The sequence below is a fragment of the Doryrhamphus excisus genome, chromosome 21, assembly GCF_030265055.1.
Source record: "Doryrhamphus excisus isolate RoL2022-K1 chromosome 21, RoL_Dexc_1.0, whole genome shotgun sequence".
Taxonomy (NCBI): domain Eukaryota; kingdom Metazoa; phylum Chordata; class Actinopteri; order Syngnathiformes; family Syngnathidae; genus Doryrhamphus; species Doryrhamphus excisus.
This window is the reverse complement of record NC_080486.1, coordinates 5753915-5776307: the sequence shown is the minus strand read 5'-3', so window position 1 is coordinate 5776307 and position 22393 is coordinate 5753915. Positions and strand designations below refer to the sequence as shown.

The 22393-nt window shown below is 40.0% G+C and overlaps 1 protein-coding gene and 1 long non-coding RNA gene across 2 annotated transcripts; one reads left to right on the top strand and one right to left on the bottom strand.

Moving 5' to 3' along the window:
* The first annotated feature begins 3239 nt into the window (after positions 1-3239).
* On the top strand, positions 3240-20689 carry zcchc2 (zinc finger, CCHC domain containing 2). The gene is made up of 14 exons (XM_058060152.1): positions 3240-4163; positions 6033-6153; positions 6258-6328; positions 8808-8879; positions 9011-9111; positions 10342-10445; positions 10586-10648; positions 11617-11677; positions 11752-11875; positions 12067-12128; positions 12316-12383; positions 14583-14711; positions 16337-17848; positions 17913-20689. The coding sequence occupies exons 1-14, from the start codon at positions 3411-3413 to the stop codon at positions 17972-17974; spliced, it is 3303 nt and encodes a 1100-aa protein (XP_057916135.1). The 5' UTR covers positions 3240-3410; the 3' UTR covers positions 17975-20689.
* On the bottom strand, positions 13695-22392 carry LOC131108817 (uncharacterized). The gene is made up of 4 exons (XR_009120544.1): positions 21884-22392; positions 21588-21629; positions 14577-14683; positions 13695-14018 (listed from the first exon to the last, which is right to left on the bottom strand). It is a non-coding gene; the product is annotated as an uncharacterized LOC131108817 (long non-coding RNA).
* Between the last annotated feature and the right edge of the window lies 1 nt (position 22393).

Below are 22393 nucleotides of genomic sequence, written 5' to 3'. Positions count from 1 at the left end.
TTCAATTGGAAAAAAATGCAACAAAAAATATTAAATTATGGACATATACTAGAAATGTGTTGAAATCTATGCACCCACTAAGGATCGAACCAGCAGCCGTCAGGTTTGCCACGTCACCATGCCTTTTTTTCAATAGGAAAGAAATTACACAGAAAACATAAAATTATGGAAATATCCTAGAATGGTGTTAAAATCTGTGCACCGACTGAGGATCGAACCAGCAACCATCATGTTTGCCATGTCACCATGCCTGGAATAAAAATGACAGAAAATATTAAATAATGGAAATATCCTAGAAATGTGTTGAAATCTAGGCACCCACTAAGGATCGAACCAACAACCATCAGGTTAGGAGACGACCACTCAACGACCTCAGCCATGTCATCATACCTTTTTTTCAATAGGAAAAAAATGACATAGAAAATATTAAATTATGGAAGTATCCCAGAAATGTGTTGAAATCTATGCACCCACTGAGAATCGAACCAGCAACGATCAGGTTTGCCATGTCACCATATTTTTTTTGAATGGGAAAAAAATGGCATAAAATATTGATTCATGGAAATATCGTAGAAAGGTGTTGAAATCTATGCACCCACTGATTTGGGAGTTGAGCTGTCGCTATTCTAGAGACAGGATGTTGCCGCCCGCTCTGAAATAGGGCCACCCAAAAATGAGATAAGTTTCTCTCTTTTTAGGTGAAATATGATGATATCACAGCCAACATCTGCTACTCCGATACAGGCGATACAAGAACGATGAGGTCACTGACCCACCACCGCCTTGTTGATGTCACGTGTCAACAGATAAACGGTAGAAAATGAATGAATGCTGGAAATACATATTATATAATATTACATATTATTTAAATGTATTTATTTAAACCTTAAGGAACATCTACAAAATGATATTATCATATAATGTTGTATTATTTTTAAAAAAATAATAAATAGACAAATCAGGTCATAGTAGATCTTCATTTCTGATGAACGAATCGGCTTTAAAGAGCACCTCCGTTTGTTTAACCCCGCCCATCCCCTCGCTCGGGCCGCCACACATGTTTACCAATGACATTCGCTTTTAAAAGGAAAAAGACTATGGAAAAAACTCACTAACTCCCAGATGGCTCCCAACGACTCAAACCGACTCTTGTCGTTCATTTCATAGAGCCGATTCGTTCGCGACCGACACATTACTAACCGGGTACAACTTGGACTGCTACGTACATGTATTTTTTTTTAATCAACAAACGTATTTCTGAACAATTTTAACAATGTGGTGTTACAACGATTTTTGTTCCTCTCATACATTAATTAGAAACTTAATTTTGGTTCATAAATACGAGGCTTGCTCGAGAACTAGTTGCAGCGCACCTCGGCGGAAGAATTCGCTCCACGCGCCGCACAAGATTGCAGTGTTGTGCTTGGAGCTGGGCGGATGAATATAGTGTGTGTGCCTGCTCCGTTACGCTCAGTTCACTTTCTACACTTTATTTCTTCTTCTCTAAGCTGCAGTGTGAAATACTGTACACAGTAACGATACAGTATTAATACATATCTTACATATTTTTCCATATTTTGATACATGTTCACCTCTCCTGGTATAATAATTAACCAGAGAATGTCAACACAAACTCCGACCTAAACAAACCAATCAAACATTGGTTTCCTATTTTAGGAATAAAGCGGTCGTTTGTGAAAAGTTGAAATCCGTGTAAACAGCGAGTGTGCTGTCAAAATAGCCATGCAGATGTTTCATTAAATTACAAAGTCAACAACACGTGTTTAAGTCACATCTGTTGCACACCGAGAAGCTGACAAAATGCTGTAGTTAGTTTATTCTTGTCTTACTGGAATTTATGCACACCACATGAAAAAAAGAAATACCAGAGGAAAAACTTGTACAAAAACTTTTGTACGAGTATTCTAACGTATATGTTTAAAACTATCATATAAAGTGATATTAAGTAATGAATAGTCTTACTAGTAAATGGAACGTTGTACTGTACATCTATATAGTATACGTCCTCCCTATTGTCGGTAGCATTGTGGTGTAATGGCGCCCCCTACTGGAAGAAAAATGTGCTCGTCATGTGACGTCATCAAACTATCACAAGACATGCTTCCCCAAAATAGCGGTGAGTCAGCTAAGCTAGCTAATTTCTGAAATGTTTGTGTTTTTGCTATGATAGACTATTTTAAAGCAATTTAACAATTGCACGATAATATTATCAAATATTGTTTTACTATATTTTTCAATGAATTCTGATAAAAACAAGCCCTTTAAATTGTCTGGTGTGACATACTTGTCACAATAGCAAAAAATGCTAATAAGCCACTGAATACATGCCTATAATATTAAATACATATATCCTCTCTTGTTTACTTTAAAGGGCATTTCTGGTGTAAAACACCCAAAAAGCGTCATAAAGAATACTCTTACGATATAATAGGTTTAAAATGTTTAAATGTCACAACTGTATTATTGCAAACGTGTGATGGACGTGAGCTGTTGTATGAAGCAATCACTTGTTGTAGTCGTCCCTTGCAGCCACTAGAGGTCAGTATTTACACGTACAGTATGAGATATTATGATCTATTATATATTAGGCCAGCTCTTCAGTCTTAATGTAAATAAAATATTTATATAGCATGTATATTTTATATTTTACCTTAAGTTACACATTGTCTGAAACTTTAACGTCCACTTAAATATGTTTGCCTTTTACTTTAAATAGTCTTTTGGAACCCTTGGTAAAAGCGGACTTGTTTAATTCAAGTGAAATACTACAAATCGTCCAAGAGGTGGCAGCAATGCACTGACTAGAAATGGTTACTCTACCGGAAATAATGGAGTCGAAGAAGGAAGTCGGCGCACGAGTATATAGGCGTGGGCGATACTGCAAATTGTGGTATCAATTCGATACCAAAATGATTATTAGAACCTGAATAAAAAAACAGGGTAAGGATTTTAAACAAACAGACAATATATGCATATATTGTAAAAATAATAAAAAATAATGCAAAAAACGTAGTTATTCTCACAATAATGCACTTTCCCAATTGCTTTATTAATTGGTTTATTTACATGTGTTACTGTCTGTAAAATAAATACAAAACCCACAATATCCACAACAATTAAAAAAAATAGTTCTAGACATTAACAGAAGATAATTGAAAATGATCGACCTCATGACTGCGGGATCGACCCAATACTACTCACGACACTGTTATCCACGCGATCGACACGTATATCGATCCGCCCACCCCTACTACCCTGCCGTGTAATGGCGAGCTAACAGCAGTAAGACAGCAAACGACTTATTCCATCTTCTTTGAAGACGTCAAAAAGACCGAAACATGTCGGTCATGTAGTTGTATCCCTCCGCCATTCCGACTTTGAATCCGACGATGCCGAAGATGAAACTACCGATGAAAACGGCCGACGAAGGTGGCGACGAAACGCCAGATGAGGAGTCATCGGATCGGTCGGAGCACCGACACATCCCCGGGACGGCTTCGACCGGACATGTAGATCCACCCCAGCTGGACAAGGAGACAGTTTTCGAGTGGTTCGGCCTTCACCTCAACCCCGCCAGAAGGATCGAGTTCATGTGCGGGCTGATGCATATGTGCCAACCCCTGGAGCTTCGTTTTTTAGGCTCCTACTTGGAGGACCTCGCCCGGAAAGACTACCACGTTTTACGGGACTTTGATTTTCGCGCGAATAACCAGCAAGAGTTGGCGGTTTTAACGGACGTGATCGACCCGGTAGTGAGGGCCAAGCTACTGGTGTGTGTGTCGCTGCTCGGGTCTGACAGTAGGGAATGTGCTGGGGTACTCTTTCGCATTCTGAGCCATGTAGACCCGGCCATGTTGTACAAAAACTACCCCCTTGCTCCATTCAGGGACCCACACCACTACTCCTTTCACCCGGGGTGTCAGGACGGGAATATGTGCCGGAGGACGGAGCCGAACTGCGGCTTCTCAACTACGGATATCCCAGTCGGACCTTTGAACCAGTTAGCGCTGCTTTTCACCATGGCGTCGCTACACCCGGCTTTCCATTTCCACCAGCGGGAGGCGCTTCGGGAGCAGCTGGATAAAATCGAGGTTGCAATAGAAGACGAGGGACGTCATCTTGTTCTGAACGCAAAATCAACAGTAAGTGAACGAATTCACGTTCGCGCACTTCCGTACTTACACATAGCATTTTGAGTGCACGAGAGCGGTCCAAATACAGTAAACCATCAGTACCCGGATGTTGTACTCAACACGCCCCAAACGTTGAGTGTGCAGCGCTGACTACCGCACTAAATCGTCGCCATCATGGCTACGTAGCGGAAGGGGCGGAACGACGTCCGTTCTTGTGTCTGTAAGTGCGCAACAGTTGGTAGATATTTGGAACAGAACTCTACTGTCAAAACTTAACCCCTCAGGACCTGATTAGATTAGATAGACGCTTGTTACACCCACAAACGTAATAAACCACAAACGTAATACAAATCTGCAGCTTTGAATGTAATAATCCCGCAAATGTAATAAATTTCCCACTAAAGTAATAAAATTTGCCTACTGCAAATGTAATACTAAATTTCCTGCAAATGTTTGCAGGAAATTATTACATATGTGGGAAAGTGAAAATCTGTAAATGTAATAACTTCCCACAAATGTAATATGAGACAAAATAATGATCTTTGTGGTTGTTGTTGTTTGTTTTTTCTTTTAATGAGGGAGAAGGTGTAGATGTAATTTTGAGGATTTTAAGATATATTTTTTTTCTTTTTTGTGGAAAAAATATGAGTTTTTAACAAGATCATTATTTTTTTTCTTTTTAATTCTTTTTCTTTTTTGTGGAAAAAATATTATTCAAAGAGTATCATTTGAATACATTAAAGGAATCTTTAATTATTAAATTATAATTATAATAATTATATTATTTTATTATTATTATAGAATATAATTTATTTTAAATTAAAGATAACATAATTGTGATAATTGCAATTGTTTTAATACAATTATTATTACTTTCTTTTTTCTTTTGTTGTGGAAAATATATTATTCAAAGAGTATAATTTGAATACATTAAAGGAATCTTTAATTATTAAATTATAATATAATAATGTTATTATTATTATATAATTATAATAAATATAATTTATTTTAAATGAAAAAGAACATAATTGTGATAATTGCAATTGTTTTGATAAAATTACTATTATTATTATTATTATATTTTATTATTTATTTTGATTATTTCTTCCCCATATACACACAAAATCACACATACAATAATATACTGTAACTAAAACGCACATGTATGCCCACAAACAGAGCGAGTTTTAACAGTACAATGCAATCTGATTCTGAATTAATTCTTGGTGTTTTGTAATACTTGTGATAGTTACACCAAAGAAGCAATTTTTAATCAATTCAAATTGAAATTCAGTATAACCTTCGTAGTAGGCAAATTTTATTATGTTTGTGGGAAATTTATTACATTAGCAGGATTATTACATTCAAAGCTGCAGATTTGTATTACGTTTGTGGGTGTAACGCTTATTGATCCCGTGTGTATATGCCCTTGGGGAAATTAAGCTTCCAGGAGTAGCACTGTGCCAAAATTTACATCCTCAGCAAATAAGTACGCAAATTTTATTTTTCAATTCAGCACTTCCATACCTCCATTTTAATATGTATATTATGTACGCTGCAGACTTAATTCCTGAGGGTGTCGACGTAAACGGGTTCCACTGTCCCAGTAAGACACATGGGCTTACTTAAGGGCTTATAAACCAGTGGGACCTCTGGGGTTGAACACAATCTATTCTAGGACACTGGTCAACCTCAAGACAAATGTTCCCATAGGAAATTATGGAAATGGAAAATCATCTGTTTCGGGTTCACACTGTCAGTCATGAAGCCTTATGTATGAGCGTTATGCAATCACTCCTCGCTGGTTACATCCCATAACTACCACCTTTCCTAACAGAACGTAATGGACAATTTTGAATTGTGTGTTTTGAACACCAGGAGTTGTCAGGCCAGAAAGGCGAATACACGCCCTCCTCATCACTGACTTTGGGGGAAAGTGCAGACTCCCATCCTCCTTGTCAAAGCCGACGCTCCAGACGACGCGCGATAAAAAGAGAAGGTGAGTGGACAGTTGAACCAACGCTACACAGTTTAATTAAAATCATGTTTACTATACTACTTCGGTATTGTGTTCCATCCTAAAGTTGTGTATTCCTGTTGCAGCAGTGCATATCGAGGGAATTGTGCTCAAGTGCGTATCTCGGACCAGAATAGACAAGGAATACACCTTTGAGGTAAGACGCGACCTTCGGTTTCTGTGATTCTTAAAAGTGCTGGTGATGCATCTAAACTGATAGTAGTGTGTTTTAAAGTGAACCTGCTGCTTTTTGGAGAACGTGTCAAATGTGTTATCTGACATTTTGGCTATAACCTAGCTTGGCATGCTCTTTATTTGCCCTCTCGATATTGACAGCACAAGCACTTAGGTCTAACTCGGGTCACTTCACGAATAGTTCATGTTCCACTTTCTTAAAGTGGCAAACACATTCAACACGTCTTAATAAAAATCTAATTAAAAGTAATTTGGGGCTGCACAGTGGTCAAGTGGTTAGCGCACAGACCTCACAGCTCTGAGGCCTGAGTTCAATTCCACCCTCGGCCACCTGTGTGTGGAGTTTGCATGTTCTCCCCGTGCATGCGTGGGTTTTCTCCGGGTACTCCGGTTTCCTCCCACATTCCAAAAACATGCTAGGTTAATTGGCGACTCCAAATTGTCCATAGGTATGAATGTGAGTGTGAATGGTTGTTTGTCTATATGTGCCCTGTGATTGGCTGGTGGCCAGTCCAGGGTGTACCCCGCCTATACTACCCCAGCAATACTACTACTGTATTGATATTGTTTCACTTGGAAATTTGTCAATATGATTTTGCCTTAAATTTGTTGATCCATATAATCAGAATAAAATGATAAACGTATATTTGAAAACAATGTAATAATATAAAAATACAATAATAATACAGTCATAATACATTTATGCTTCAATGCAAGGTGTTAGCATGTTAGCATTGCTAGCATGTTATGCTATCATTTTGTTATTTTCACACACTTAAGTACAGGGAAAGTATCGGCAATACTAATACTGTATTGATATTTTTTTTACTTGGAAATTTGTAAAGATGATTTTGTCTTAAATTTGTTGATCCATATTATAATCAGAATAAAATGCAGGATAATGATTCTAGCCAAACAAAAAAATAAATAAATAAATACACGTATTTGAAAGTAATGTAATAATATAAAAAATACAACAATAATACAGTCATAATACAGTTGTGCTTTAATGCTAGGTGTTAGCATGTTAGCATTGCAAGCATGTTAAAGTTAACATGCTATCATTTTTTGTTATTTTCACACACTTACAACACCTACCACTCTCATACCTTGTTAACATGGTAACATTGGCTCCTTGTCATTGCTCGCCTGCTATTATTAGCATAGTAACATTTTAATCCGTTTTCATGGGTAGACACTTATATGAACACTTAATATTATCTGCATACTGTGTTTGTATATAACTCTGGGTAAAACTGTTGATTTTGTTAATACTTGGGTTGTTTATATTGTTTATATTTCTATATAGTGTATTTTGTACTGCTTAACTGATTCTGTACTCTTGCTGCTGTGCAATGCAAATTTCCCCACTGAGGGATGAATAAAGGCATATCTTAATATCATGCCTGGTGTTAGCATGATAACATTAGCATGCTAACATTGCTAGGTAGACATTTGTATGCTAGGTGTTAGCATGCTGATGTTTGCACTGCTAGTATGCATTTGTTTACGATTTTCATGTAGATGAAATTAAACAGACACTTAGCGCTATTATAGGTGTTAGCATGCTAACATAATTACACTAACATTTGTAGTATTTTGAGAGGTAGGCGCTTATACAAGCAGTGCTCGTATGCTGGGTGTTAGCATGCTTACCTTTAATGGGTTAACAAAATCACCCCCATGCGGGACATAACTCTCATAAAAATGTCAAATCACAGTAAAATCATAAAAATGTGCTTAAATAAACAAACAGCTCCTTGAAAGGCAGCCATTCATGGCGTCGGTGTTAATTCCATGACAGGTGATATGTGATGTTACCCATATCGGTATCAGATATCCCTAAAATTTAATGCGTCCAATTACATTCAAACCCCCCATTCCTGACTGTGAGGCAACATGCAGACCACAGTGGTTCCCAAAATAAGACTAAAGCAATACTTTGTTAAATGGAGGTATATCTAATACTTGCATTAAAACTGTACAGTGACAGATGGCGCTTAGAAGCAATCAGCCTTGTTTGCTTGATATCCGGAGCCCAGAATCGCCTCATTATCATTTTCCATCTGTTTCTAAAACCAACACACGTTCCACAAACAGCAGCGTTTCCCAGACCTGGTTTTTGGAGACCCACTTCATCATGACCCCATTCCTAAAATGCTGTTCAGGCAATTCTAGGTAGACGAGGAGGAGATATGTGTTTGCTCAATGAATCATGTATCTACATTGTAATCAGAGAGGGGTAGAATAATTATAGAAATTATACAAATTATACAAATTATAAAAAATTGTAAATAATTTTAAAAAATTGTAAAATATTGTAAAAAAATGTAAAAAAAAAAAGTAAAAAATTGTAAAAATGTAAAATTATTATACTATTACATTATTAATTAAAAATTATAAAAATAATTATAATTAACTTGCAACATGTTCTATTTCAGGTGAAGTGGTCCGACTCTTCCTCAAGTAATGTGACCAAAACTCATCTGGAACTGGAAAATTTCCTTTTTAAGGTAAACTCATTTTGTTGAATAGCTTTTGTATTAATATCAAAGATGCTGACAGGGATAAATGTATATTTTCCCTTTCCTCAAAGCTTTTTCAATTGATAATCGGTGACATGCATACTTTTTTTTTTCTGCAGCTTCCTAAAGATCAGTGCACTGAGACCTTCGAGAAGGGCCTGCTGAGACTTTTGAGCCAGGGGGACCATTATGGGAGCAGAGAGGTGGAGGAAAGCCTCAGGTATATTTCATAGTCACGTATTTTAAAGCCAACACACCCATCCTTGCTACCCTGCTTAAGCATGCATGCAGGCGCGCACACCCATACAGTCCCCACTCCCCCCACCCCCACCCACATACACACTCACAGCACATCAGTTTCATTTCTCTCAAAGTGAAATTAGAAAAAAAAAGTCATCTGATTTACCAGCAGGTCTTATCATCCCAGACTGGACCTTGTTACACACTCAACAGCAAGTAGTAGTGTAGCGTACAGAAGGTTACGTATTGCAGGGCAACTTTAACGCTTACACACACATTCTAGTTCCAAATGTGAAAATTGTTTTATAATTGTTTATAAGACAGCTGGGATAGGCTCCAGCTGTCTTCATGCGAGAGGCGGGGTACACCCTGGACTGGTGGCCAGCCAGCCAATCACAGGGCACATATAGACAAACAACCATTCACACTCACATTCATACCTATGGACATTTTGTTGTCGCCAATTAACCTAGCATGTTTTTGAAATGTGGGAGGAAACCGGAGTACCCGGAGTACCCGGGGAGAAGATGCAAACTCCACACAGAGATGGCCGAGGGTGGAATTGAACTCTGGTCTCCTAGCTGTGAGGTCTGCGTGCTAACCACTCGTCCGCCGTGCAGCCCCAATTTTAGTAGTTCTAATATGAAAAACCAACCCATCTATTCTATTTATTTTCGATACCTCTTGTCCTCACTAGGGTCTGGGGTATGCTGGAACCTACCCCAGCCGTCTTCGAGTAAAAAGTTAGAATTACAAGAGGAAAGTTTAAAAAGGTTTTAATGAGGAAAAAAGGCAGTTTTTCAATATATATAAAATGTCAGCATAGACTTGAAATATTAAAGAAAAAAATTTTTAAATATAAATATTTTAATATATGCATATTTTTTTTAAAATATTATTTCTGGAAAATTTGGGTGTGGAAAAATTTGTAATATTATAGCAATAAAGTAAAAATATTATGGAAATAAAGTAATAAAATGAGATGACAATTTAAATATTTACTTTAAAAACACGACAGAAAAAATTGCAACATAAGAGCAAAGGCCCAAGTTCATACTAATAAAATACGCCGTTTCAATTTCACTATACTGAGATGCAATTTAAAAAAATAATACATCAAAGCTTAGCTTCTTCCGACTCCTTTTCACACAATCCGAATGGTCTAACTGTGGAGTTCCTTGATTATAACATGGCCGTTACTCCTCTGTAGGGAAAAGTTCCTTGCTGCCCCGCCTGTTTTCAGACAGACCAGGAAGGTGTGCAGCTTCTTCAATTGTGACTCGAGTTACTCTACAAAAGTGTCTTGTTGCCGATGTAAGTACAAGGAAGGGATTTTAGAATAACGACTTTATTATTCTTTACCTACAAATCCAATCATCATATTATTTTAAGTTGGTTTAATTTGTTTTTTTAAGTGATATCCTACTGAATGGTTGTTATTTTCCTCTCGCTAGGCAACTCTCAGATGGGGAAAAACTTCCAGGGAGATTGTTCTGACGCATCCAGTCAGGATGAAGGTGAGAGTTCTACAAGTTCTACAAATTATGGCGGCCATGTTTTTGTCACATTCACACACACATGCTTGTCAGTCCCCTTTGCGTGTTGATAATTGGAATTCCAAGCCAATCCAGGAAACACAGCTTGGACACATTTTCCAGAATTTTTTGTTCCACGTTTCAGGAGTAGCGACTGTATACGGTTACGGTAGCACCACTAAAACAACAAATAGAACAGTGTAGCAATACCATTTTATTAACCCTCAACGCTCCAAAACTACAGCACGCCATTGATTGATTGAGACCAGCTTTTTAAAATACATGTAAACACCTTAGTCTTGATTTTGTTGGACCCTTTTAAAAATGCAACCCATTTCAGTCGGTCTGTACTCTTCTTAACTTATTATTATTATTATTATTATTATTATTCACCACCAAAGTGAAGTTCCACACTGACCTCTCACTTTATTTAAGATTTATTTACCGTATTTTCCGGACTATAAGTCACACTTTTTTTCATAGGTTGGCTGTTCTTGCGACTTATACATGAAAAAAGTGTTCGTTACATAAATACTGGACACCTTTTCTGTTCATGTTTATTTTTGTTTATCTGAATAAGCATTGTGTTAGCATATCTTACACCTATTCAGCCTGTTCTTTTATTGTTAGAACTTGCCTTCCAAGATGACGTAATGTCTGTTTTGGTCAAATTGTTAAAGTAAATTACAAAAAATTCAACTTAAACTCCAGTGCGACTTATGTATGTTTTTTTCTAACTAATTATGCATTTTTGGCCTTGAGCGACTCATACTCCAGTGCAACTTATGTATGGTTTTTTTCAACATAATTATGCATTTTTGGCCTTGTACTCCGGAGCGACTTATAGTCCAGAAAATACAGTATATCTCTCTTACGTTTTTTTTTTTTAGCAATAGGCACAAAGAGGTGATGATCTAATTGCTTTAGTCAACATAAAATATTTGTCTTAGATATAGAATCATACAGCCAGGGGCACAAGAAAAAGCATGGACTCAAGAGCTCAAGCCAATGGTGAGTAAAAAAAAAAACAGATCTCAGGCCAGTGTGCATACGTTATTGCTTATAATCATAATTCTTCTCTATAGTCTGTCTTGTGCAAAAGGCCCTCAGGGAGAGAGTCGAAGGGGGACTCATACGGCCGAGCTGAGTGGTCCAGCAGAAAGGAGGAAGAGAGGCTGCACCCTGAGGAGCATGCCAGAATGTGAACAGGTGACCAGGATGTATTATATGAGGACATACGTAGCTTCACGCTCTCATAGGAACTCATAGAAGCAGAAATGCTAGTGGTGGAACACTACGTTTATTCCTAATTGTTTACTCGGTAAACAAGTGAGGCGACCAAGTGTGAAAACTGCCAAACTAATGTCAGAAATTGTATCTCCCCTCCTTAATGGTTCCAGGACGTACAGAAGAGAAGCCACCCAGTCACCAAGACTAATAACAGAGTCCCGCCCACTGACAGGTGGGTTGCCTCAGTATACGATATGTCATTCGATACCCACTTCCAACTTCCAGACACACCCGCCAAAGAGTAATATGAACTCATTGTGTTCCACATATGACAAATATGCAAATAAAGCTCCTGAATAAAAATATTTTTGGAATTTAGCAGGATTTTCAAATCCCATTTTCATGTTGTTTGTTTCCAGAGACATTGCAAAGGGATCCTGTGTGACCAACGGTAATCTGGTACCCACTGCTTTGTCTCAAAAGAAAGGTTAGTGGTCATGAGTGGAAGTGGCATGTTTCAGTGTACAATAGTCCCTCGTTTATCACAAGTAATTGGTTCCAGATCTGACCGTGATAAGTGAAGTTCTGCAAAGTAGGATTCCTTATTTAGAAATCAGATACTAAACATTATTAGGGCTGCACGGCGGACGAGTGGTTATCACACAGACCTCACAGCTAGGAGACCAGGGTTCAATTCCACCCTCGGTCAGCTCTGTGTGGAGTTTGCATGTTCTCCCCCGTGCACTCCAAGTACTCCGGTTTCATTCCAAAAACATGCTAGGTTAATTGGCGACTCCAAATTGTCCATAGGTATGAATGTGAGTGTGAATGGTTGTTTGTCTATATGTGCCCTGTGATTGGCTGGCGACCAGTCCAGGGTGTATCCCCGCCTCTCGCCCGAAGACAGCTGGGATAGGCTCCAGCACCCCCCGCGACCCTCGTGAGGATAAGCGGTAGAAAATGAATGAATGAATGAACATTATTAGAGCCCTCTAGACATGAACTAACACCCCTATAGTCACCTTTACACTCATACTACCCAATATAGTACACAAAAGAGAAAATAAACCATTGTGTAGGGTTGAAGTTTACAAGACACAGAGCTAATATTTCTTTAGTGCTCGGGTTATCGCTTTTCTTTGGACAGATTATATGCAAAGAAAATTATTTATTTATGAATTATTTTTTAATGTAATCAATGGCAACATTTACCATGGCCTTCATTGGTGTGGATAGCGTCAGAGTTGGGTGCGTAAATGTACTGCTTTTCCACAAATGACAGGCTTTGAACCAAAACACACATTATTTCCTAATTTATTTTCTAATATACCCAATAGTTTGATGTCATCATTCAGTTTAATTATTTAGAAGTATCATAGATAGATATAACATCATAATAGTGATACATCATAATTTTGCGTATACATAAGAATAAAATGTATATAATGTATATTTTATTATTTTATATTTTCTTTATATCATGCTTATATATTTTATTATAATATCTAAAATATAGGATTATATTATCTCTATATATATAATATTATGTATAATATATATAATATATATATATTTATATATATATATCATATATATTATATTAGGATTGTATATTTTATTATATATACAAATATATAATTTCTTTATCCCCCTTTGAGTCCATGCGTCCACCTTTAAAGGGGACCTATTGTTGTGGACTCCTATAGAGCAGCTACTCACAATAACTAGATCTTCCAGAATCTGCACCTATTCCAGCTGTATTTCCTTGGATTTCCAAAACAGCCCGTTTTTGATTTATTCCACCCACGGCCAACCTCCGCTTCGCTTTGATTGGTCACACTCTCCAGCGCTCCAATTTTGTTTCTAATTTTGTCGGTATTGGAGTTGATGAATAAACCATTTACTTAATAGTGGTTAGGAGCTACTGGTGGCTCATGAGCTACCGGTTGAAGACTTACCGTGTATGAATGGTAACGTAGCCTCCACTGGTGCGGAGCTCAGGAGCTGCCTTCAACTCGCCTGCCCGAGGAGGAGCACTCATTGTCGGACACACTTTGTCACTTCCGCACCGTTAGCTCAGGAGCTGGACGTGAGTGTGACGCGTTATCTAAGTACAGACAATCTTGGCACAACATCAGTATGGGAAATGTGGTCAGTACACGAGCAGTGTTCCAGACATGAGTGAGTGTGTAATTTGCATGCATGCAGGTACTACGCTCCCTGTATGCACACTCTGTAATGCTACACAGACAACTGCTTACTTACACAAAATAAACACAGTGCTATATATTCCAATATTTCAAAAGAGCACAGCAGAGCAGGGAAGAGGGCAGGTGTACCATGGCATGCCCTTATAAGGAAGTCCGCTTCTTCATCCTCGTCTTCCCATCTGCTGTTATTCCAATGCCATCAAGGCACTTTAAATATGGACGCCACATTGCACATTGCATTGACCTTTATGGTGAAATGGAGGCGTGGCTTTCTGGCATACGCAGATTGTCAGATTTCCACGCACAGTTTTATAGATGAGGCCCCAATTGTGTATGAAGAGGCAGACTTGTGCGCCAGATCTTTAAAACAATGTATCTGTGGCTGTGCAAATGTAATTGTGGCAGGCCGCCACAAATAAATGTATGGGAAACACTATATTTATTACAAATATGTTCCTTTTTTTACTTACATACAGGTTTGGTTGCAGTTGAGGGTTCTGGTCTGGACACGTTTGGTGAAACCTCATCAGAGAGCTACAGTTCTCCATCAAGTCCTCAACACAGAGGAGCAGAGAGCCTGGAAAGTGAGGATGATAACAACAAAGGTAAGGCCTAAATTCATTATTTCAGGGATTCTTAAACAACCTTTTATTGTCATCATGTTTTCTCTCTGAAACGTGACGAGTAAATCATAAAAACGTGTAGGTTCCTAAGCGGTTTCACGCATGATTACATTGTAATTTGGTGAAAAATCCACACATTGATACATACTGTACCTGTCTCCACGCAGGTTGATACCGTGACTCCTCTTTCTCGAGTCGTATAAACAAACGTCTCCCACATATACTTACTCCTATCTATAAAACATTTCCAGACTCCACTTGCGTAAACAAAAGGAAACGTCTTCATCAGTTCTGTGGCCAATTATTGCATTACTGCGTCTCTACGGACTCAATCACAGAAACTCAGCAACTCTGCTGCATTGATAAGCAAACACAATCAACTTTATCAGCCACCTGAAAACGGGGATTGTTTCTAACGTTGTGTTTCAAAAGTGCAAACAATGTTGCTGAAGATACCAACAGCTGCCTGAATATGACTGAAGGGTTTACAGTAGTGATGTCATGATATTTGGGAAGGTCCAGTTTGTCCAGTCCAACTTTGTTTGAGTCCCTCTTACCTCCAGGTGTGCACAAACTACAGTTAAATCATAACTCAAAAAATGTACCAGTTGAAAAATAGCAAAAATTTACATTTTGCACTGTTGGATCTTAAAGACGTTGGGAGTGGCACACAAAAATTAAACTGAAATTAAAAGTTTATGACAAATCAAAAAAGGACTTGGGTCAGTATATTTACTGGCCATGCCAAAATGTTGTGTTGCTGCTGGATGTTCATCAAACCAGAGTGATGCTTTTAAGTTTGTTTTCCAAAAGAGGAAGGTTAAAGACAAAGAATGGACAAAGTGAACAAGTGAAAGATGGACGCCCACCTCGGGTTCTGTTCTTTGCAGTGATCATTTCACTGATGACTGCTGCAAAGGAACACTTTTTTTTGCACTTCTCACACTGCTGCATAATTGTTCCAGCAACTTCCTTCTGGGAGGCTATACAGATGTATCAGGGCACGGACAAACAGACTAAATAAAGTTTCTTTCCTCGAGCCATCATCTCCCTCAACAAGATGTAACCAAGGCAACCAATCGTCCTCTACAATGTATCTTTCGTTATTTATTATTTATTCTTCTAATTTCTAATTTCTATATTTTGTACTGTCATACTGTTTTGATTCTGATTTTACAAAAAGCACTACGCTTGAAACACATTCGGAAAAAGGATGCTATTCTGCCGGTACACAAGAAAAAGCCATTCATAATCACAAATAATGTGTAAAATATTTAATCAGAGCTGATGAATACCTGCAAATATTTAGGCTCTGAAATTATGTTATGATTTAATTTAATGCTTGTTTGCAATAAATAGCATTCTCGAATATTTTTTGTCTCACTCCCATTTCGTCTTTTTGCATTATGAAGCTTTAATTAGAACCTCCTTAATATCCAGCAGTGCAAATTTTGAAAAACTGATAGATTTGTATGCATATTTTAATTAATAGGCATTATTATGTATTAATTACGCAATACTCCCCCCTTTCATTTGAAGCTTTAAACGTATCTGAGGTTGGTTGAGTTGATCTGGATTGAATAAATTAATGAATGTTTCTCTCTCAGATACTGACAGCCACTCTGACGACTCCTGCAAAGTCCCCGACATGCTCTTGGCCCAGCAGACTGACCCAAGCTCAGCGGAGAAGGTCATGTCTGTACATCCTTTACCTCCTAACAACCACACAGCCCTGATGGACTTCCCAAGCCTGGAGAACAACATGCAGTTTCCCCGTCTTTCCTTAATGCATCGTCTGCCTTATGTGCTCCCTAATGGTGCCTGTGACCATCCACTTGCAGTGCCTCCGCCTCCCAGCCAAAGCGATGGAAAGCCACCTTCTGGTCCGATGGTTATGCAGATGCCTCCAGTTCAGTCAGGCTCTGTAGAACCAGAGAAAAGGGACATCATCCCAAATTTTGGGATCCCATCTATTGGTTTCCAACTATTAGGAGGTACTGGTGTGCAGCCTGTGGTCCAAAGGTTCAAAACATCTTTGCCGCATAGCCAAGGTGGTCATGATGGAGTATCAGGGAGCACTTCTACTGCTGTCACTTCACAGCCTGCTCAGCAAGCCCCGGTGCGAGGAGCCATGAGCGTGTCATCTTACTCCGCCCCTCCGACGACGCCTCTTTCCTGTCAGGACGCGGCCGCTATGACTCCGGGAGAGACTCCACAACCCAAACACCCACACACCCAGACCTTATCTTCTGGTCTGCCGTCTCCTTACGCCGTGCCGGTTGGAGGTGCACCTGCCGCTACTGGAACGGTTTCTTCTCCTGGACACGTGCAAGCTGCTGTTCCTCCAGCCGTACCCACACACACCCCGGGCCCCGCCCCCAGCCCCAGCCCAGCACTTACTCACAGTACGCCACATAGCGACTGCATGTCATTCAGCAACACCAGTGCTTCCTGTGGAAGTGCCCCTCTTGCTTTCCAGCAAACCCACCACCAAGTCCCGCCCCAGCAGCCGGCACCGCAGCAACAGCTGATGGGCTGCGGGACCTGCGGCTGCCACAACAACTGCGGCGGCCGAGGCAGCAGCAACAGCGTGAGCGGGTGCCAAGCGCCATTGTTCTTCCCCAACTACCAAATGGCGGCGGCGGCGGCAGCAGCGGCACGCCAGGTTGTTCCACCGCCTCTATTCCAACTCACAAGCCTGTGCATCAACAGCTACCTCACCCAGGGCCAGCAGCCGCCCCACCAGGCCAACGGGGGAGCCTCCATGCCCGCCTTCTACCCCACGGCGCTACCCCCTGGCCATCCGTCGGTCTACGGCCCCCTCCACTCGCATTCTCACAGCCACGCCGATGTGCCGTCACACATGCTGAGCACGCAGGTGGTGGCGGCCGCGGCGGCCGCGAGCTACAACCTCCAGCAGCAGATGACGCCCGCCGCTTCCTTTTTCCAGCGTGTTTACCAGCAGGCCTACCCAAATCCCCTCGGGATGCTCCCGACTGCGAACCCGGGGGGCGGCGGCATTAACAAGAAAAACGGGAGCATGTCTTGTTGCAACTGCGGCGTCACCGGACACTACGCTCAGGACTGCAACCAGCCCTCCATAGACTCCTCGCAGCAAGGTAAGAACACACTTAGAATGGGTTCCGTTGGACTTCCATGTCACCTTCTTGTGTATTTTCACAGGTAGCTTCCGGTTAAGGTACTCGGCTTCCCACGTTTCAGAAGCACTTGACAGCGCTTACTGAAAAAGTCAAACCATGAAGATGTTGTTTCCACGGAGATGGTAAACTGTGTGTGTGCGTGTGTGTGTGTGCGGTTGAAAAACACCCCAAACCTGACCTGCTAGGGGCTCGGCGGACAAATCTGAAGACGGTTGTGCCTGAATTGTCTCATGAGCTCACAAGTCCTTTCCTTTCAGTTGAGTTTGGATGTTTTTTGCACTGAGCGTTGGGAAACATTTAACTTATTACTTGATTGTTGGTAGCGTTAAGAGAACTTTTTAAAGTGACCATCAGCCTGGACGACAACCATAAAAACACCATATTTATGCTTTTGGTCATAGGAAGGTTTTACTCCATAATCAAAGTTTCACGTTAAGAAGAGGTTCTGTCTTTTGACTTCGCTTCGTTTTTGATTGTCCGCCTCATTTAAGGATGGGAGATGTCATCGCCACTCAACGGCTGTGTCTCAAATCGGATACTTCCTTCAGTACACTTACATCAGTATGCCGTGCACTTTGTGTACTTACTTACTTACTGTGTGCTCACATTGTGTCATTATGTCAGTACACTTACATGAGTGTTGACCTACACGGATTACTTTTGTCGCTTACTTGATATGCTTGTCTCCTTCAGTACACTTAATAGCTATACTATGTGTACTTAATTCCCGAGTGTGCAAATTTTGTCTGTGCAGTGCTGTCCGAAATGCTTTACTGTCAAAGTGCACTTTCTGGAAATGATGTCTCAAATGGAATACTGTATTTTTTTCAGTACCCTTAACTTGATACACTGTGCGTGTGCAGTGTACTTAGTCCCTGCATCTGTTCTGTACCAGAAATGTACCAAATCTATTACTGTCAATATGCAATTACTAGAAATTGTACAAAATGGAATACTGTACTTTCTATAGAACACTTACATAGGTACAAAGTGTACTTAGTTCCTGTAGTGCTGCCCCAAATACATAACTGTCAATATGCACTTAGCGAAAATTATTTCTCGAATGGAATACTGTATTTTTTTCAGTACCCTTAACTTGATACACTGTGCAGTGTACTTGGTCTCTGCATCTGTTCATGCGCACTTACCAGAAATGTACCAAATCCTTTACTGTCGATATGCAATTACTAGAAATTGTCTCAAATGGAATACTGTACTTTCTTTAGAACACTTACATAGGTACACAGTGTACTTAGTTCCTGTAGTGCTGTCCCAAGTACATAACTGTCAATGTGTACTTAGCGAAAATTATTTTCTAAATGAAATACTGTACTTCAGTACATTTACATAGGGACTAAGTACACAGTGTACCTGAGTGTCCAAATTATGTCAGTGTTAGTGCTTGTCCTAAATCAATTTTTTTTGTTCATGGGCACTTACTGTGTACACTGTGTACTTAGTTCCTGTGTCTGTTGAGTACTATAAATCTATATATGTTGGCAGGTCTGCACTTAAATGAAAGCCACGGCCCACCCAAATCCATTACTGTTGATACGCACTTACTGAAAGTTACATCTCAAATGGAATCCTTTTGTCAGTACACTTAAGTAGGTACACTGTGTAATGAGTTCTTAAGTGGACACAGTTTAACTGTACTGCTGTCATCGTAGACTTAGCCACCCTTCTGCTATGTACGTAAGTACGCAAGTAAGTGCTCATCACTGTGAAGTCACCAATGCTATTATGGTCGTTTTGGCGCTGCATTTTGTGTACTAAGTATGAACACACTTACACGTCCCTTAGTATGGAAGTGCATGAATTGAGACACAGCTAATGAGGTCATAGTTGAAGGTAATCGCTGCTTTGAACTCGTGTTATTTTAACATTATTTGACATTGTTTTATGTGCACTACAACTTAGGAGATGGCGAGGGTGGGGGGGTATTGAGTGTGAGCATTTCAAGCAAGGCTTTATTCTGGCCTGAAGATACTGTAAAACTACAGTAAATAGGAAAATGTGTTCTTACGTAGTCCAATAAATACGTACCAGTCAGCTAATTTGAGCTCTTTGCCTTCTAGAATACAAGATTGTTTTGCTGTGTGTACTTGAACGCCAACACTTTCCGCTAAACTTGCGCCTGAAATAACAAAGTGTCTGGTAAACACCTTGTGTGTCTCAAATGGACACTATGTTCTTGTTGGTGTCAGTAAGTGTGCCAATTGAGACACAGCACTAAGTATCTAAAACTAGCATGCTAAATAGTCCTTTTAGAGACACTTGATTAAAACACTGAAGCTTTACAGCAGTCATGTCATTTGAAATCGCGTCTTTAGGCTTGAGTGGGTTTATGCCATCCATTTGTTGTTTTTGTTTTTACCACTTAACCTGTTAAGGGTTGTGAGGAAGCTGGAACCTATCCCAGCCGCCAGACTACACCATGGATTGTCTCCAGTCAGGCACATAGCCAAGCATACAGTCACTGAGCGGGACCGCATCCCAGCCATGTCAACCACTACGCTATACACGCGCTAACTTAAGTATTCCAGAATAAAGTCGCGTACATACGTGAGGGGTCGCTCTTGTATCCCGCTCAGTGCAAATGTTTACTGTACTCTTTGATACTGGAAGGCCTGATATATTTCTAGAGCAGAATTTGGATTTTATGCAAACTGTTTTCATTTCAATTAAAAGCAATAAATGAGAGAGAAGAAAAATGTCTCATTTTGTGAACTGCAATCTCAATTCATGAACTGCAAATTGGATTTTTTGTTTATATCAAGTTTTGGGAAATGTCATGATCAACACAAATTACCATCCTTACTCACTCACTAAGGTATGCTGGAGCCTATCCCAGCTGACAAGGGGCGAGAGGCGGGGTACACCCTGGACTGGTGGCCAGCCAATCACAGGGCATTTATAGACAAACAACCATTCACACTCACATTCATACCTATGGACAATTTGGAGTCGCTAATTAACCTAGCATGTTTTTGGAATGTGGGCGGAAACCGGAGTACCCGGAGAAAACCCACGCATGCACGGGGAGAACATGCAAACTCCACACAGAGATGCCCAAGCAGAGAATCAAACCCAGATGTTCCCGATCTCCTGACTGTGTAGCCTACATGCTAAGCACTATACCACAATGTGGCGCAATACAAATCCATCTATCCATGGTATGCTGGAGCCTATCCCAGCTATTTACAATTACATTTAAAAAAAATAATTCAGGGCTGCGCGGTGACTGTGTGGTTAGCGCACAGACCTCACAGCTAGGAGACCCGAGTTCAATTTCACCCTCGGCCATTTCTTTGTGGAGTTTGCATGTTCTCCCCGTGCATGCGTGGGTTTTCTCCGGCTTCCAAAAACATGCTAGGTTAATTGGCCACTCCAAATTGTCCATAGATATGAATGTGAGTGTGAATGGTTGTTTGTCTATATGTACCCTGTGATTGGCTGACGACCACTAGGCTCCAGCACCCACCTGTGACCCTCGTGAGGATAAGCGGCATTATGAAAATCATAATTCAAGGTTTATAAATAAAAGTGTCCAGGTTGTTTTCCTCTCGAATGAATGAAGTTGACAAACTTTTATCATTATTAGACCAAAATATCCAAACCCGCATGCCCCTGTGTCTAAAAGCGATTGCCCCCCTTAGCAGCAACAGCGTGACCACATTGGCGTCTGAAAGCATACCACTCGTAGTTGTGCTTGAACATCTCACGATGTGAACAGCACCTGCAGGGAGTACAGTGCAGAAGAAAGGAGACAGACACAAAGTTGTTCACTGATCTGTATGCATTATATGAACAAATAATTACTATACATGATAATGTTTTTGAACTGTGTCGGAGAATGGGGGTACATGACTTCCGGTCATACTTAGACAAGGACACTAAAAAACATCCAATGTAGGTCTGCACGTGCTAAGCCCACGGGCTGCACTTTGGACACCAATGTCTTAAGAATGCACTTTCGAAGAAGTATGTTACCTTGAGCTTGCCAGACTCCTGTTCCAATTGTTCAATGTCCACTCTGATTTGACTGGTCCTGTTCTTGATCTCCAGCAGCCTAAACAAACACAAAAATCACAAAATCAACACATTCCGTCCTCTAGGTGTCAGTAATGTTCCACTTTCGAGACATGACATTAGATTACTGTCACACTCCATGGCATGTCTGAAAAGAAGTTCTCCTCCCACTCTGTGTGGAAGTGGTAAGTCTTTGGCTTGTTTGTCTTTCTTCCCCACTCCATTTTCAACCATTTCTTAACTTTAGAATACAGTACATAAATTGGAGGCTAACTAGTTAACATGCTAATGGTTGCAGCTAAGTCGTCTTTTGTCCCGGCAGTGATCCAATAGCCTAGCAATGTAGTGTAAACAAAGATTAATAACTGCATTGGTGTGTTATTTCAAGTCTACAAGGTGCCTAAATTAATCATTTTCAAGCATAAACGTGGTTAACTCAACAAAAATACAAATATAAGGCATTCAGAAGAC

Excerpts from the sequence above, each read along its gene's own strand:
- zcchc2 (XM_058060152.1), top strand. The coding sequence starts at position 3,411 with ATGCCGAAGATGAAACTACCGATGAAAACGGCCGACGAAGGTGGCGAC. Across the intron at positions 12,129-12,315 it reads AGAGTCCCGCCCACTGACAG|AGACATTGCAAAGGGATCCT; the intron begins GTGGGTTGCCTC and ends GTTTGTTTCCAG. Across the intron at positions 14,712-16,336 it reads TGAGGATGATAACAACAAAG|ATACTGACAGCCACTCTGAC; the intron begins GTAAGGCCTAAA and ends TTTCTCTCTCAG.